Source organism: Lepidochelys kempii, chromosome 11 (assembly GCF_965140265.1).
Source record: "Lepidochelys kempii isolate rLepKem1 chromosome 11, rLepKem1.hap2, whole genome shotgun sequence".
Taxonomy (NCBI): domain Eukaryota; kingdom Metazoa; phylum Chordata; order Testudines; family Cheloniidae; genus Lepidochelys; species Lepidochelys kempii.
Genome location: NC_133266.1, coordinates 2393200 through 2410643, shown reverse-complemented (window position 1 = coordinate 2410643; position 17444 = coordinate 2393200). Strand labels below are relative to the sequence as shown.

The 17444-nt window shown below is 59.8% G+C and overlaps 1 protein-coding gene across 3 annotated transcripts in view; it reads left to right on the top strand.

Annotated features, from left to right (window-relative positions):
• The first annotated feature begins 1360 nt into the window (after positions 1 to 1360).
• Positions 1361 to 17444, top strand: part of TMBIM1 (transmembrane BAX inhibitor motif containing 1) — a 27562-nt gene continuing 11478 nt past the window's right edge. Inside the window, exons 1-2 of one of the 3 annotated variants that reach the window (XM_073304946.1) lie at positions 1361 to 1486; positions 4327 to 4441. Coding sequence is in view for 1 of the 3 variants with exons in the window: in XM_073304944.1 (XP_073161045.1) it covers positions 4559 to 4585 (27 nt within the window). In the remaining 2 variants the exon portion in view is untranslated. The other 2 variants (XM_073304945.1, XM_073304944.1) reach the window with 2 other exon arrangements.

Below are 17444 nucleotides of genomic sequence, written 5' to 3'. Positions count from 1 at the left end.
GAGCCTGGCTGCTGGGGCGCAGAGACCCACCTCCGCTGGCTCATCGGCCTCTGCTTGTGGCCCAGTCCTGGGGGCAGAGGGCAGGTGGGTTACAGTAACAGAGGCCACACAAGCTAAGGCAGGGAATCCTCATGACGGTGCAGGTGGGGGGAGGCGTCCTGAAGAGCATCCGCCCCCCCTCCAACCCCAGCCGGCCCCCTCTCGAGCAGCAGACCCTGACTGCTTTGGAGCCCCCCCCATGCTCGGCCCTGCTGGGGTTTTCTCCCGTCACCCCCTGGAGGGGCCCGTTATGCAGCAGGGATCCAACCCTGGCTCCGGATGTCAGACCGACCCAGGGCGATTCAGGGCACTACCTTCTCTGGGGGCAAAGGGCGGGTTGGACTGCGTGGGGCTGGGGAAGCGTGGGGCTCGTGCAGCCGAGGCTCCATACGGCATTCACCAGACAGCGCCACCTCCCAAGGACACCTTGTGACAAAGTGGGACTGTTCTTAATGTTTCCTCTGAATAGTGTGGGGGTGCCTCAGTTTCCCCTAGGCAGTTCTTAAGTATCTAGGGGGTGGGATAAGGATGTATGATCCTTGCAGAGCCCTAGAGGGCAGGTGTGTGCAGGGGTCTGGACACAGAGAATGGCCAACACCCTGTTTCCTGGCAACTGGTGGCCTGGGCCCTTCCCCCTGCAAGGCGAGAGCTAAAGGGTGGGAGAACAAAGGAATCAGGTGCCCTCCTGGCCCGGGAAAGGGACAAAGCCCAGGGGAGGAGGGGCTGGAGGGAGTTTCAGTTGGGGGCTGGCTGGGACATGGAGTGAAGGGCAGACGTGGTTGTCTGGCTCACTGCCCCCCAAAATGGACCCGGCTGAGGGGTCCGGTTCTTTGCACCTACAAGCTCTGTGTTAGACCATGTTCCTGTCGTCTAATAAACCTTCTGTTTTACTGTTTAGCTGAGTCCCGTCTGACTGCGGAGTCGGGGGCAGGACCCTCTGGCCCCCCAGGACCCCGCCTGGGCAGACTCGCTGTGGGAAGCGCACGGAGGGGCAGAGGAGGCTGAAGGCTCCGAGGTCAGAGCCAGGAAGGGGGAAGCCGGGTGAGCTGTGTGTCCTGCAGCCAGGCTGCTCCCCGAGAGGAGACTTCCCAGAGTCCTGCCTGGCTTCGTAGGGAGCAGTTCCAGAGCATCGCCCGGGGCTCCCTGACACACCTTCTGCCAGGGTCTTGTCCGGAGCCCTGCTGCCCTGCCGGGGGACCCCTAGCTGCCCTGGGCGAAGGAAGAGGTGCAATGCCGGCTGCCCCGCTCCGGGCTGGGCACTCGCCCCCCCCGGAGAGCGGCAGGCTCCTGGCCGGCTGGGGGAGGAGCTGCCTGCCAGGACCCTCCCTTCTCGGGTTGCACCCGGGGCCCAGAGCGGCTGAACGCCCAGGGCGGGGCCCAGCCGACAAACAAACTCGCTGCTGGGAAGGCGGCGGAGAGAGGCCAGCCGGAGAGGCCCCGACCCCAGGTAAGGACCTGGCGCTTCCCCGCTGTGCCCCAGGGGCCGAGGGCTGGAAACTTGTCCGGCCCCTTGCGGCGAGCCGGGGGCTGGTCCGGAGGCAGCCGCTGGCCGAGGCAGGGCGCAGCCGGGAGCCCGGAGCCTCCTGCGCTCGGCTCGCCCGGGACGGGGGCTCGCCAAGTCCTGCTCCGGATCCGCTCCGGATCCGCCCCGGCGCACGGGCCTCGGGATCGGCTCCGCCTCGCTCCCTTTCGCGGCTGCGGAGCCTGCCGCGGGGGCGACCCGGGAGTCCCGGGGCCGCTGCTGGGTGGGACAGTGCCTCGGGTGGGGGAAGCTCCCCGCGGGCCATGTGCTGGAACCGGGGCCCGGGTAAGACCCCGCCTGGGCCGGGGCTGTGACTCAAGGGCTGGGTGTCCTTCCTGGCAGGGCCCCTGGGTGCTTCGCTTTGGGTGGGGTCGGGCTCCTGGACACAGAGGCTCAGGCAGCGGGAGCCGAGCAGGGAGGGCCCAGAAAGCCCTGGCCGTGGGCACCAGGGGCTCGGATCCGTTTGTGCTGCCGGGGGGACCTAGGGCTCGTGAGATGTAACGGCCTGGCAGAGACCAGGCAAGTGCTGGGCAAGCCCCCCCATACAGCTCTGCCGGTGCCCCTCGCTCCCGACCCACAGCCCCCCGCTAGCCCAGCCCTGGGCTCCCATCATCACCCCTAGCTCTGCCGGTGCCCCTCGCTCCCGACCCACAGCCCCCCGCTAGCCCAGCCCTGGGCTCCCATCATCACCCCTAGCTCTGCCTGTGCCCCTCGCTCCCGACCCACAGCCCCCTGCTAGCCCAGCCCTGGGCTCCCATCATCACCCCTAGCTCTGCCTGTGCCCCTCGCTCCCGACCCACAGCCCCCCGCTAGCCCAGCCCTGGGCTCCCATCATCACCCCTAGCTCTGCCTGTGCCCCTCGCTCCCGACCCACAGCCCCCCGCTAGCCCAGCCCTGGGCTCCCATCATCACCCCTAGCTCTGCCGGCGCCCCTCGCTCCCGACCCACAGCCCCCCGCTAGCCCAGCCCTGGGCTCCCATCATCACCCCTAGCTCTGCCTGTGCCCCTCGCTCCCGACCCACAGCCCCCCGCTAGCCCAGCCCTGGGCTCCCATCATCACCCCTAGCTCTGCCTGTGCCCCTCGCTCCCGACCCACAGCCCCCCGCTAGCCCAGCCCTGGGCTCCCATCATCACCCCTAGCTCTGCCAGCGCCCCTCGCTCCCGACCCACAGCCCCCTGCTAGCCCAGCCCTGGGCTCCCATCATCACCCCTAGCTCTGCCTGTGCCCCTCGCTCCCGACCCACAGCCCCCTGCTAGCCCAGCCCTGGGCTCCCATCATCACCCCTAGCTCTGCCGGTGCCCCTCGCTCCCGACCCACAGCCCCCCGCTAGCCCAGCCCTGGGCTCCCATCATCACCCCTAGCTCTGCCAGCGCCCCTCGCTCCCGACCCACAGCCCCCCGCTAGCCCAGCCCTGGGCTCCCATCATCACCCCTAGCTCTGCCGGTGCCCCTCGCTCCCGACCCACAGCCCCCCGCTAGCCCAGCCCTGGGCTCCCATCATCACCCCTAGCTCTGCCGGTGCCCCTCGCTCCCGACCCACAGCCCCCCGCTAGCCCAGCCCTGGGCTCCCATCATCACCCCTAGCTCTGCCAGCGCCCCTCGCTCCCGACCCACAGCCCCCCGCTAGCCCAGCCCTGGGCTCCCCCCACAGCTCTGCCTGTGCCCCTCGCTCCCGACCCACAGCCCCCCGCTAGCCCAGCCCTGGGCTCCCATCATCACCCCTAGCTCTGCCTGTGCCCCTCGCTCCCGACCCACAGCCCCCTGCTAGCCCAGCCCTGGGCTCCCATCATCACCCCTAGCTCTGCCGGTGCCCCTCGCTCCCGACCCACAGCCCCCCGCTAGCCCAGCCCTGGGCTCCCATCATCACCCCTAGCTCTGCCGGTGCCCCTCGCTCCCGACCCACAGCCCCCCGCTAGCCCAGCCCTGGGCTCCCATCATCACCCCTAGCTCTGCCAGCGCCCCTCGCTCCCGACCCACAGCCCCCCGCTAGCCCAGCCCTGGGCTCCCCCCACAGCTCTGCCTGTGCCCCTCGCTCCCGACCCACAGCCCCCCGCTAGCCCAGCCCTGGGCTCCCATCATCACCCCTAGCTCTGCCTGTGCCCCTCGCTCCCGACCCGCAGCCCCCTGGCAGCCAACACTGGGCTCTCCTGCTCCCCTGGATAGCTAAATGAGAATTACTTAGCCCACACCGGTGAATAAGAGGCCTGGGAGAAGGGTGGGGCGCCTCTGGTCTGGAGGAAGCTCCAGCTCCTTTCCCCATGAGAGAAGTTTCCCTGCTCCCAGGTGCAGCATCAGCCACATGGGGAAGGGGCCAGGCCAACCACCCCTGTACTCATGTCCTCCTCTGTTCCCAGCACTTGTTCCCAGTCTCCCATCTCCTGCACGTGCCCCTGGTGAGCTCTCCTCTCATCCAAGGCATTCCCAGGGAGGGCACCCATTGCCCCTAGAGCCGGATACAGGCGTTAGGAGTGGCAGTCGGTTGACCGTAGGCTCCTAGCTTCAGCTGCTCCTACTTCCTGGGTCTGTTTCTCCTGTCTCTTATGCCGGTGTGTAAACACTGAGTGCAATGGAGTCACTCTGGAGTCACTCTGCTGTGAGTGAAAGGCGGGGGGGGGGGGGGGGTCAGCTCATGTGGAGGTTAGCTGGGTTGCGCCTTGATCACAGGCCGCTCGCTGCGGTATTAGGCACTCCTGCAGGCCCTTGGCCCCGCTGGAACAGACCCACCTAAGGCATGACTCACTCCTTCCCTGTTTTTATTTTTTTAGCCTGGGTGTGTAACCGCCCTGGGGCGAGTGGATCCAGGGGCCCAGCGATGGGATTTCTGCACGCTTCCAACTCACCCCGCAATCCAGGGCGGCTTCTGCTCTGTAAAACCTGGAAGTCAGTAGTAATCGGCAATAATTATCAGGGCTACTAGTGGGGATTAATTTTAAACATCAGCAGGAAAACCCTGTGTAACTGACGTGACGTTTACAGCACGCTGTTCCTGCTGCTTTTATGTCCTGCTCCCCCGGCCAGGGAAGGGTAAGTACCAGCTCCAGGAGACATACCCACGCTAGCTCTGCTGGGGCTAGCAGGACGAGCTAGCGGCCCCGAGTCGGATCCCAGCTGAAACCCTCGGCGTGTGTTCGGGCAGACAGCCCGTCCTGCCATGGCTACGCAGTTGTTTTTAGTGCACTAGCTCCATCAGAGCTAGCCTGGGTACATCTGTCTGAGCTGGAAATTACAGCCCCAGTGTCTGGTCACACCCACATCTGTTTCAGGCCCCTTTTTTTCAGGGCTTCAGCTTTATTTCTTCCAACTTGTAACCAGTTCAGCATGATCATCCCTTCGCCAGCTAAGCCAGGGTGTCTGCAGGGGCCCATCCGTTCCCCACAGGTTCCCACTTTACCAGCCACTTGCCTGAGACTGTTAGTCTGTTCTCACCTGCTTCCCAGCCTTCTCCTCACAAAAACCCCCTGCTCCTGGCAACTCCCCCCACACCTGGCCCCCTGGCTGGCTTTTATACTCACCTGATCCCCAGCTGATCAGTCTCAGCTGGGAGGTTGTGTGTGTGTGTGGGGGGAGAGTTCTCCACTTTAAGGGCCAGAACCCTGTGACAGCTTCTTTAGGAGGAGAGATTGGGACGGTTCACCCTAGAAAAGAGACGACGAAGGGGGGACGTGACGGAGGTCTATACAATCGTGACGGGTGCGGAGAACGTGACTGGGGCAGGGTTATTCACCTCTTCACGTAACACAAGCACCAGGAGTCATGCCATGAAATTAATGGGCAGCAGGTTTAAAACAAACATAAGGAAGTATTTCACACAATGCACTGTCAATCTGTGGAACTCACTGCCAGGGGATGTTGTGAAGGCCAAGGCTATAACTGGGTTCGAAAAAGAATGAGATAAGTTCATGGAGTATAGGCCCATCAATGGCTATGAGAGAAGATGGTCAGGGATACAACCCCATGCTCTGGGTGTCCCTAAACCTCTGACTGCCTGAAGCTGGAACTGCATGACAGGGGATGGATCACTCAATAATTGCCCTGTTCCGTTCATTCCCTCTGAAGCACCTGGCACCGGCCGCTGTGAGAGACAGGATCCTGGACTAGCTGGACCATTGCTCTGTCCTGGGCTGGCCATTTGCATGTTTGTAAATTAATAATAATAAAAAATCACTTCTCGATAGTGCCATGCCAGGATTTAAAAGCACTGCCCAGCTGTTAAATGGACACTGTCGGAGAGTTTATTAGAGAGGCGAGATGGGTGGGGCGATATTTTTTATTCTCTCTCTCTAAGGTCCTGGGACCGACATGGCTCCAACCCCACTGCAGACTACAATGGAGAGCGTAGATTATTAATAGTTATTGTTGTTATTCATTTGAACTCCACGGGAGGGCCCATTGCTAGGCTGCATAGGGACTGGCCTGGTGACTCATATGGAGAATATTCTAATGCCGAATAAATCGAGGCTGTAGTCTCACCTGGGTCGTGTGGGCAGCACTGGCTTCTGCAGAATGAGAGGGGCTCAGGGGATGGCGAAAAGAATGATCCCGGCCTGGAAAAACTTGGGTGTGAAGAGTGATTGAAAAGCCCAGGACTGTTGCCTTAGAAAGGAGAATCCCGATCCAATAGTGACTGAGAAAGGCGGGGGGGGGACGACTTCTGTTCCCCTTGTCTCATAACACAGGAACCAGGGACATGCAATGAAATTAAAAGGCAGGGAATTGAAAACCGATAAAAGGCAACAGTTTTACACACGGCGTGGAATTAGCCGGTGGAACTCTCCGCCACAGGAAGCTGTTAAGGCCATATGCTTTGCAAGCTTTCAAAAGGGATTGGACCTTTATATGGACACTTTTATAATAACTAACGCCAACGTAGATTGTGGCAGGATATTAAACCTTCTGCTTCAGGGCTTGAGCCGACCTCCAACCATTAGAGATCAGGACAGGCCTAATGTGAGGGGCAGATTATCCCACATCTTCTGGTGCGGGGTTCTTGCACCTTTCTGTGCAGCATCTGGGACCAGTCATTGAGCCAGGTGAGAGGGACCTTGGCTCTCATCCAATCTGGCTCTTCTTAAGTGACTCCCAAGCCCAAGTATTGTCAGGATCAGGCGCTAACTTTAGGCCTCGGGGTGTGTGAGCTATGGCCCAGCTGATCTCGTCCCAGTTAACAGGCGCGTTTCCCCCATTGAACCAGTGAAGCGTTTGGATTGACGCATGCCCCAGCGACAATCTCCCGCCGCTGCCTGGCAACTCGGGTGACACCGGTGCTAAGTCTGGAGGGGCAGGGCTCTGCTTGACAGCGGCTTTGCACAGGGGGTGAATAACGGGGCAGGGCCGGATTGGGCCCGGTACCGCCGGGCGCTAGGAGCGGACTGGGGCACTCAAGCAGCGGGAGCTGCAGGGAGCGAGCCATGCAGCTGCCCTGGAGAGGAGGCAGGCTGATGGCAGGGGAGCAGATGCTCAGCCGGCGGGAATCAGCCCCGCTCTGTGGCGGACGTCCCGGGGGGATGGGGCCCGTGTGGCACTGAGCTGATTGATGCCAGCTGAGGCTCTGGCCCGTTCATTGCACGTAGCTGGTGGCGTTCTCAGGGACAGAGGTTGGGGCCTTCGCTTGTTTCTACTCTGATCTCTTGACTCTGGGGTGAATCAGCGATGACATTGCTGCCAGAATCAAGCCCCTCCGTCATTTACCTGATGAGGCCCCTCTAATTAATTAAACATCCTTCGAGTGGGAGCAGGATCATTGTCTCCCTGCCCTGACAGGGAAAATGAGGCACAGAGGGGGCTTGTCCAAGGGGGATCTTACGTTGGAAGCATGGAGAGGATTAGCATACAGAGAGAGGGTGGGCGGGGGCAGGGATGCCCTGGCATGGGGGCGTGACTGTGCTGGTGACTCTCGGAGATCGAGGTTGTAGCAGGGCTTGGTTGATCTTCTGCTTGGGAGCCGACACTCCCCTTTCCGGAGCCGTGGCTGGTTTTTGTTCCCCCTCCGCCCAGGCAGGAGGATCCCCAGGCTGTCACGTGCTCTGGCTGCCCACCCATGCAACGAATTAACGTACAGCGGGGAGCACGGCCCACAGCACTGGGACCCGTAGCAGCAGCGCTGTGAGCTGCCCCCAGCCGGGCCCTTTTGTGGCTTCTCCTGCCACCTGTGCCCACCTGCTCTTGCTCCTCCTGGCTGGCGGGCTGCCCTCCCAGGGGGAACGCTGGGGTCCTTCCTCCCTGGGGCTTGCTGCTGTTTACACTCCGCTTCCCCTCCCCGCCTGCCCCCAGACAGGAAGAGCAGCAAGTGGAAGTGGGCCCATTGCCGTCTCATGGCTCTTTGGGTGTCCCGTGGAGCGGAGGAGGCCCAAGGCATCCTGAGGCTACGGTCCCGTTTGCTGTCAGCCGCCAAGCTGCCCCAAACATTACAGCCCCTGTCAATAGCCAAACCCGACAGCCACTGGATAAACCCTTTGTGACTGCCGCGTGGGCCGTCCTGGGCAGCAAAGAGCAGAGGGGTGGGGGGCACCCAAGGCCGGGCTGGGTCTGGGCACTGCCCTGAGTTCTCTCGGGATCCCTGCATTGGCTGCGTATGACCGAGCGGGGCCGTGACCCGTCCCCGGGCCTGTTCTGCCGGAATTGCAGGCTGTTGCTTCAGGTGCATGACAGGGCGGTGATGGGGCTGAGTCCCTGGGGGGCTGAGGGGGAGGGGTTCTGCTTTCTGGGACCGTTGGCATCTGGGCAGCAATCGGAGCCAGCCAGGATGGGGCTATTTGAATGGCTCTGTTCTTCCAGGCAGGTGGCCCTGAGAGATTGTGTAGGGGGCGCCGGAAATGTGGAATGACCCTCTGTGACGAAGTGGGACTGTTCTTAATGTTTCCTCTGAATAGTGTGGGGGTGCCTTAGTTTCCCCTATGCAGTTCTTAAGTATCTTGGTGGTGGGATAAGGGCGTATGATTGTTGCAGAGCCCTAGAGGGCCGGTGTGTGCAGGGGTCTGGACACAGAGAATGGCCAACACCCTGTTTCCTGGCCACCGATGGCCTGGGCCCTTCCCCCCTGCAAGGTGAGAGCTAAAGGGTTGGAGAACAAAGGAATCAGGTGCCCTTCTGGCCCAGGAAAGGGACAAAGCCCAGAGGAGGAGGGGCTGGAGAGAGTTTCTGTTTGGGGCTGGCTGGGACATGGAGTGAAGTGCAGACATGGTTGTCTGGCTCACTGCCCCCCAAAATGGACCCAGCTGAGGGGTCCTGTTCTCTGCACCTACAAGCTCTGGTTTAGACCATGTTCCTGTCATCCAATAAACCTTCTGTTTTACTGGCTGGCTGAGAGTCCCGTCTGACTGCGGAGTTGGGGGGCAAGACCCTCTGGCTTCCCCAGGAGCCCCGCCTGAGCGGACTCGCTGTGGGAAGCGCACGGAGGGGCAGAGGAGGCTGAATGCTCCGAGGTCAGACCCAGGAAGATGGAAGCCGTTTGAGCTGTGTGTCCTGAAGACAGGCTGCTCACAGAAAGGCGACTGCCCCAGAGTCCTGCCTGGCTTCACGGGGAGCAGTTCCAGAGCATCGCCCAGGGACTCCGTGACACCCTCCCCGCCCCCCCTTTGGGACACTAATTCTATCCCCATGACCGCTCACCCCTTGGCCTGCGGCAGCCGGGCAAAGGCCAATTGACCCAGGGGGTTTTGTGGTGGGGACGCCCATCTGCTGAGCACTGGGCTGAGACCCACCAAACTCATGTCATGCAGGGGCACCCAGCTCTGCCTGAGATCACCCAGGGACGCTCCAGAGGACGGTGGTGGGACCCACAGCTGCTCACAAAACCAGAGCCTCGAAGGCATCTCGGTACCTGACTCTCCCGTTCTCAGCGGACGGGATGCCCAGCACCCAAGGGGCGGAGGTGGGTCTGAGGTGGGGAAGCAGTAGGGTGAGTTATCCAGGGATCGGCCCTTCACTGGCTAGATCAGACCAAGGAAGTGGGGCATCAGCGTAGAGGCAAAGGGCAGCTGGGGGCAGGAGCTGCTGGTAAGAGCCAGCGTGAAGAGGAAGCCTTGAGCTGTGACCCAAGTGCCGTCCCTCCACAGGCAGATCCTGACCCTGCCCAACGGCTCCCAGGCCTGGCTCTGGCAGTGTCCCAGCTCCTGAGCGTGGGAGGCATTCCCCAGCAGGCTGATGGCCTCAGTGGGAGATGGGCCCCCCGGGGAGCCCCCTTGGTCAGGGAGAAAAGTCATTACTCCAGGTTGCCATGGGGTGGGATGTAACTATTAACCCATAGGGTGCTGGCATCTTCCTGATGGCCCACTGCATGACAGTGTGTGCAAATCAGCTACAAAGAAACCCAGCAACGTGGCCAGGGAAATTAACCGGGCCGGGCACCCGGGCTGGTGCTTTACTGGCTGACAGACCCAGCTGTGACAGGGAGCGGAGATCTGCCTGCGCCTTGGTGGGCCGGGGGTTAACTTCAGCTCCCCGCACTCAGCGACTGCTTGGGGGAAGGTGGCCCCGAGGTTCGGTCTCAAGCTGGGGGCTCTCCGGTTCCTTGTCTACTCCTGCCTTGTGTTAGCCGCGCTGCCCGGTAACGGTGGGACCATGCGGCCCAGCGACAGTCGTCCCAACAGCTTGCGTCACAGCCAGAGGGCGAGCCGAGGAGGGAAATCTTCAGCAAGAGCAGCGGGCAGGGCAAGCTGGGCGGCACAGAGGGCTGTGACGGGGTTGTGTGGGGCGGAGGGCAGCGCCCCTTTAAATGGTTGGTGAGCCCACTAGCGGTGCTCACCGTGTTCTGTGTCACAGAAGCTGCAGCGGGTGCAGCTGGCTCTGGTGGGTTTGGGCGGAGGTGCTGGTCTGGGGCAGCCGGGTCTGGGTGCTCCCTGGGGTTTGTGGCTGTGTAAAGAGCAGGAGAGGCTGCTTGCCTGTGGGCGCAATTCTTGCCTAGCAGAACCCGCGCCGAGCAACGGGCTCCTGAGGAGCGAGACTCCGCCGCTGGGCAGGCGCGATGAGGGAGGCAGTGAAAGAAGGAAAGCCCAGTCGGAGGGGAAGGCATCCTGGTCGCTGGGGTGGCAGAGGCTGGCAGGGTGGGCTCGTGTGCTGGGGAACGGTATGCGATCGCCTAGGGACCGCCAGGGAGGGAGGGGGATGGGATGGGGCAGAAGAGAGCTGGGTTATAGGGGGATCCCGGCTTGTGTTCCCGAAGGCCCCACCACGCCTGGCTGTTGCCCAGAGACCCGAGAGCTCAGGTACTGAATCCATGTCCTCCCCCGACGAGCTGCCGGTGGACAGATGTGTTCCAGCTGTGGGCAAAGAAGTCGTCTGAGCTCTCAGGGCTTGTCTCTCTGGCTGTCGCTGCCCCTGGTAGGGGTACAGCCTCCTCCGGGCCAGCGGGTTGCGAGATCAAATCCCCCAGCTCCTGTGCCAGGCAGGCCCTGCTGGGCAGTCAGGGCTGGCACCTCTGCCCAGTCCGATTGCACGGCGCTATTCCACCAGGCATAGGAGGTTCCTAGGCAGGATTAGAGGGAGGCACCCGCTGGAAGGTTAGGGTGGGGCTGAGATCATTATTTTGGACGCTCATGGAGCTGGCATAGGAGACAGCACTGGCTAGACTGGCATGATCGGGGGGCTCTTCCGCGTGCGGCCCCTGTATTGGTCATGAGGTGATGGAAGAGGTCACAAGAAGCTGATGGGGATGGGACCGTCTCTTGTCAGAAAGGAATGGGGCAGTCTGGTGAGCCGGGGAGAGCGGAGGAGGGAGAAAGGCAGGAAGAGGCTGGGGAAACCAGAGACCCTGGGGAGAAGAGCAAAGTCTGCCAGGGCACGTGGAGACCGAGGTGGCAGAGGTGCCCGGAGGATCCGTAAGGAGGAGAATGAGAAGGGGCAGAGAGAGCAGGGGACCAGAGCAAGTCTGGGGCACTCGGGGGGCAGGCAGGGGAGTGTATGGGTGGCCTGAGAGGGGTAAGGAGCACGCCGATAAAGGCCAGGAACGAGGGCCGCCCGGCCATGGTGGCTAAGACTGTCCTAAGGCGGGTGCCGGCCGGGGATGAGCTGCAGGGGCTGTGGCCCGGGAGGGAGGCAGGAGGGAGCCTGCACTGAGGCTGGGGATGGGGGAAAGCCTGGGGAGAGTCAGTTAAAGACTGGGCTGGGGGAATCTGTCTCTGCCGGCTGCCCCACTGAATGCCGAGCCCTTGGTGCCTTGCCACATTCACCCTGCAGCCCTCTCCTCTCTATCAGCGCCTGCTCACGCCTGGTCCCTAGAGCCGCCGGGGGACTGGTGGGGAGGGCGCTGGCTGGGCGTGATGGGCGGGGAGCAGCTGCACGGGGCATCTGCCCCTGCGGAGTGCGTGTTGCGGAGAGGGGGCGGGGAAGGACCAGGAGGCGCATTGGGAGCTACATTCCTGGAAGCCTTTGACAGGGAAGGGGAGCCAGGAATAGAACTAGCCGGGCAAGAGAGAGGGCCGGACCTGCGCCCCGGGCCGGCCAGTTGCCGGGAGGGAGGCGTGGCTGGAGTCCTCCAGCCGTGGAGCACGGAGAGCTGGGTCGGGGCCTGGGTTTCCCCGGGAGTGCCAGGCAATTGGGCCACAGACACGTGAGGCGTGCGGCCCGCTGGCAGTGGGGAGAGGGCGTCCCCGGCACCAGACCAGTCAGGCTGGTTTAGTTGCACCCGTGCTTGGTAACGTGGGACGCGGATCCTCCCAGAGACAGCGTCAGGCCCTGCCTAGGTTATTCTCCGGCTCCCCCCACCCAGCTTTCTGAGCAACCCCAGAGCAGTGAGCATCACTGGGAACACGTGGGGCCAAGCACCCCCTTGTGCCGGCATGCAAGAGAGGAGGGCAAACACCTCTCTTCCTCCAGCCTGTGATTTGCTCCTGGGTGTAGGCCAGACACTGGTGGCTAGATGCCTAGAGGGGGGCAGCAGGGCCCGTGCCTGGAGGCAGAAACTCAAACGCCTTGGGAACTTTTACCCTAAAAACTTAGGCACCATGTGGCTTTAGACAGGAGTTTTGTGGATGGCAGCAGAGCCTAAAACTGGGACTTAAGCACCTAAACTCAGACGTAGACGCCTCTGTCCCTTTGTGATCCTCGCCCAGAGCACCCCAGTTCATGACACGGTGGTTCTAAGATTGGAAAGACGGGGGGGCTGCAGGTTTGCGGGGGACAAAGGCAAACCCAGGTCACCAGTGACTCAACTCTCTGCAGCCTGTGGGCCAGCAGCTCCCCCGTTTTCACTCCCCACTGCTAGGTCTCCCAGGCCAGAGCATGGTGTGTTAACCCAGCCCCCGCTCCCCAGGGTCTCTGTCACAAACTGTCTCATGGCCCGGGAGCCCTGGATGTTTCTCACAATCTGATCAACAGCCCCCAAGCAGTGGAGCCTGGCAAAGTCTGTGCATCTTTTGCTTCCCTTTCGGCTCTGGAGTTGTTCGGTCTGCCAAGGCCACCGCTGGGTTTCTTTCCCTTTTCACCTGGGTCTCGTGTTGCATAAAAGATGATAAAGAGCAAAACAGGCCTATTAAGTCATTAGGGAGGAAGCAGCCCGGCTGAGTGGCTACACCCCAGAGCAGGCATCAGATCTGCCTCTGCTACAGGGTCTCTCACGCAGACTGGTCCCACCCAGCACAGGATTGTTCCTGATTGTACATTTCCTAGGGTTTTCTTTAGACTCATTGTAGAAGTCCCAGGCCATGGGGCTCCCAGCCCTTCCCCTGGGATCTGGCTCTTCCCGAGTCTGATTTTCCATCCTGATTTCGTTCTGCTCGCGCTAGTCCCTTTGCCGCACACCGGCTCCCTTCAGACACTGACGGGCTGCGGTCACATCTGCCCTGTCACAGCCCAGCCAAGCCACACCTCGTAAGGGCCATGGCCCTAGCTCCGTGGTGCGCGGCCTCTGGTTACAGAGCAAATTCCCCTTTTTACCCAACCGAACAGAGGGGAGACAAAAGGCAAGCGGTGGGGACTGCCACAAGGAACTTGTGGCCTTTGGCTGGCCTGCCATCCGGCCAGGCGGAGGGGGAAGTGGAGACGTAGGCAAAAGGCCATGAGATTATCTGACTGTGTTCGTGCACCACGCCAGGTCTTGTTGTGTTTTAATTCCTGAAGGGCTGAACCAACCTGCCCATTCTGGGTTGTCACCCCACCCCCTCACCTGTGCTCAGGCTCTGTCACGGTGACCTGGGACAAAGAGCAATCCCAGCTCCTGCCCTGTGACCGATGATCCTTCCTGGAGAGCAAAGCCAGGAAGGGGTCAGGCCCTGAGCTGCCTACATACCCACCTGTCCTCTCCTTTGTCTGCTGGGATGCTGTTTATTTCCTTTCCGCAGCAACTCACCCAAGCCAGCTCCAAGTTCCTGGGTCTGCCCTGCACCCTGGGTGCGGAGCCCCCCGGTTATCCCAACGCCGTGCTGTAAAGAGAGGGCACCACGTGCTGACGGCAGCATCGGGGCAATTAGTTTGTCCCAGGCAGGAGGGTGGCAAGTGGTGGTAGGTCATCCCTGCCCTCCGGGGACTCGAGACGCCAGGGTTTCCAGGTCACCAGCCGGGCAGTTTATTTTTGGCTGCACAGTCATAAAATTAACAAAACGATACAGAGGGCAGGCCTACATAGCAAACACCCCCACCACACACACATATACCCCACCCCACTTTAGAGAGCAGGCCTGATTCAGCTTGAAAGAGACACTCTCTTTACCTCTGGGCCCTGCATTTAGGTTTCTAAAAGCCAAGGCCCGCTGATACCTTTCCAGAGTGTTTTTCAATTCCCAGCCAGATCATCTGGGCAAAGAGCTCCTCTCTGCCCTGCCATTGAGTCCAGCGGCGTGAAGTAAGTGTCCATGTCAGCGTTTGCAGGATCAGCACCTGAGCAAAAGCTCAAACAAGCAATGCAAGTGCCTAGAATAGGTCTGAAGAGCTTCCTGCGTAGGATCTAGCTAGGTACTTATATGGCCCAATCGCTGCAACATCTTGGCACCTATTGAATCCCTGGCAGTTTTCTCTGTGGATTGCGGGTGCTTCTCTATATGAAGAAATCATGGGCTGGCTAATGAGAGAACCACAGGCTGAACCTTGTGCCTCTCAGGGAGCAGAGCGGCAGCAGCTGGGTGGAGCCTGCCCTGTTATCACCCGGATGCTTGCAGCTGAGCGCTCCCCAGAAGAGGATATCCTGCGTTTGCTTCTACTAGATCTAGGTGGGTGAGTTTGATTGGGACAAATCAGATGAGGTGAGCTGGGACTCTGCAGGGAATTCTACCCTATGGAGCCTCTCTGCTCCCTAGGCACGGGGTGGGGTTAGTGACTAATGGGGCCTGGTCCCCAGCGGGGAGCCTCAGCTGATACCTGCTAAGGAGGGTGATTGTGCCCCTTGGAATGAGCTTCTGATCCCTTCACCATCACCCCAGCGGCTTTCAAGCAGTCCTACAATCCACCAGCCCTAGTGCTGGAAAGCTTGGCCTAGCGGTTTGTAGGTCTCTCTAGCTGCTGCGTGTGCCCCTTTCAGGGACCCTAAAACAAAGCCAAGACATCTGGCAGGATCTCCCTGAGAAGGATTGCTGCCTTCCTTTCCTGTATGATCAGCCCCCCACCCCACATGGTTCTACCCTGAAGCTTCACCCCAGCCTCTGCCTTTGGCTCAGATTCACTCTGACCGGTGGTGGTTTGATGTGGTCATTGACAGGAGCAGGTCAGACTGCCGTTTGCTCATACCCTGCTGGGGCAGCCGGCTCCCCCTTGCCTCCATGTCAGAGGCAGCTAATCTGAGCCACTCTTTCCTCCTGGAAGCGTGGGAGTAGAACTGAGTTACTGTGATAATTTACATGGGCTTAACAACACCCCAGCGGTGGGTATCAGTCAGCATTACCCTCTGCTGGCTGGAATCAGAACTGCCAGACTGTTTCATAGACCCTATACTGCTCGAGGCAAAGGGGGATTCTCCTGTGCTCCTGTTGGAGGGACTTCTGCTTCTCTACCTGGAAGGCCCTAGCTCTGGCCCCGCCACTGCTGCTGGGAATATGAGTGGACGCTCTTAGATGGTCCAGAATTGGCTATGGTATTTTCCTCGCCTCACGTGCTGCACAGCTGAGGGTTGGGAGCGGGTCTCAAACATTACTTAACCCCAACCGCGTGGCAGGGAGGTATTATTATCCCCACTCTTTAGATGGGGAAACTGAAGTGGAAGTGACTTGTGCAAGATCAGGCAGCGAGTCTGTCACTGAGTGGCAAATAGAATCTGGGGGTGTTCACACCCACTCTCCTGCTCTAACCACTAGACTGACCTCCCTCCAGGAGCCACACAGGAAGCTCCCGGTCCAGGATGGAGTCCCAGTCCTTCAACCGCTAAATTGTCACCCCATTTCCTACCAGCGTTCTAATTTTTAGCTCATCAGGTAGGAACATTCAAGACATGGGATTGTGGGAGGGATGGGAGAGGATCTTGGCCCTTCGGGAGGGGCACTGTTAACCTCCTTAAAACTAAAAAGGTGAGACTTATGTGGAATGTGTTACAAGGAAACCGTCCACGCAAAAAACCTTCCCCTTTGTGCCAAGGACCCTCTGGAGATGGTGACGACGATCTCTAGCTCTGGTACAGCGCTTTTCCTTCGTAGACCTCAGAGTGCTTTACAAAGGGTCATCCTCCCCACTGCACAGGTGGGGGAACTGAGGCACAGAGAGGGGGATTGACTGGCCCAAGATCCCCCAGCAGGCCAGTGAGGGAGCTGGGAATAGAACCCAGGTGTCCTAGGCTCTATGCACATGGGATTAGGTGGAGGATCCAAAGGAGGATTTGTAAGACATAGGAAAAAATCAAGCCATCCCGGTGCAGCTGTGGGACTTCAAGGGGACCCCTTGAGGCCTAAGATGTTTGCAGATGTTAAATACTCTGGGTGCCTCCCCAAAGCCCTACTATCTGCTGTGACAGACCTGAAAATTAAACTGCAGGCTGGATCAGGTTCATCCGTGACCTGGGGCCTGTGTCTCCTCTCGCACCAGCTGAGTCAGGAGAGAGGGCAGTGAAGTTGGTGGGCTTGGGCCAGAGTAAAAAGGGGGGAAAGGAAACTCCGGATCAGGCCCTGGGCTTCCAAGTCCTCGGGGCCACCAGGCAACCTGCTCTCCTTGCTGAGGGACGGGTCTGTCTTTAGGTGCCCAGAGAGTAGTTATCGGTGGTTCACAGTCATGCTGGAAGGGCATAATGAGTGGGGTCCTGCAAGGACCAGTTCTGTTCAATATCTTCATCAATGATTTAGATAATGGCATGGAGAGTACACTTATAAAGTTTGCAGACAATACCAAGCTGGGAGGGGTTGCAAATGCTTTGAAGGATAGGATTAAAATTCAGAATGATCTGGACAAACTGGAGAAATGGGCTGAAGTCAATAGGATGAAATTCAATAAGGACAAATGCAAAGTACTCCACTTAGGAAGGAACAATCCGTTGCACACAAACAAACTGGGCAATGACTGCCTAGGAAGGAGCACTGTGGAAAGGGATCTGGGGGTCATAGTGGATCAGGAGCTAAATATGAGTCAACTGTGTAACACTGTTGCAAAAAAAGCAAACATCAGTCTGGGCTGTATTTAGCAGGAGTGTTGTAAGCAAGACACGAGAAGTAATTCTTCTGCCCTACTCTACCCCGATTAGGCCCCAACTGGAGTGTTGTGTCCAGTTCTGGGCACCACATTTCAGGAAAGACGTGGGCAAATTGGAGAAAGTCCAGAGAAGAGCAACAAAAGTGATGAAAGGTCTAGAAAACATGGCCTAGGAGGGAAGACTGAAAAAATTGGGTTTGTTTAGTCTGGAGAAGAGAAGACTGAGAGGGGACATGAGAACAATTTTCAAGTACATAAAAGGTTGTTACAAGGAGGAGGAAGAAAAATTGTTCTTCTTAACCTGTGAGGACAGGACAAGACGCAATGGGCTTAAACTGCAACCAGGGAG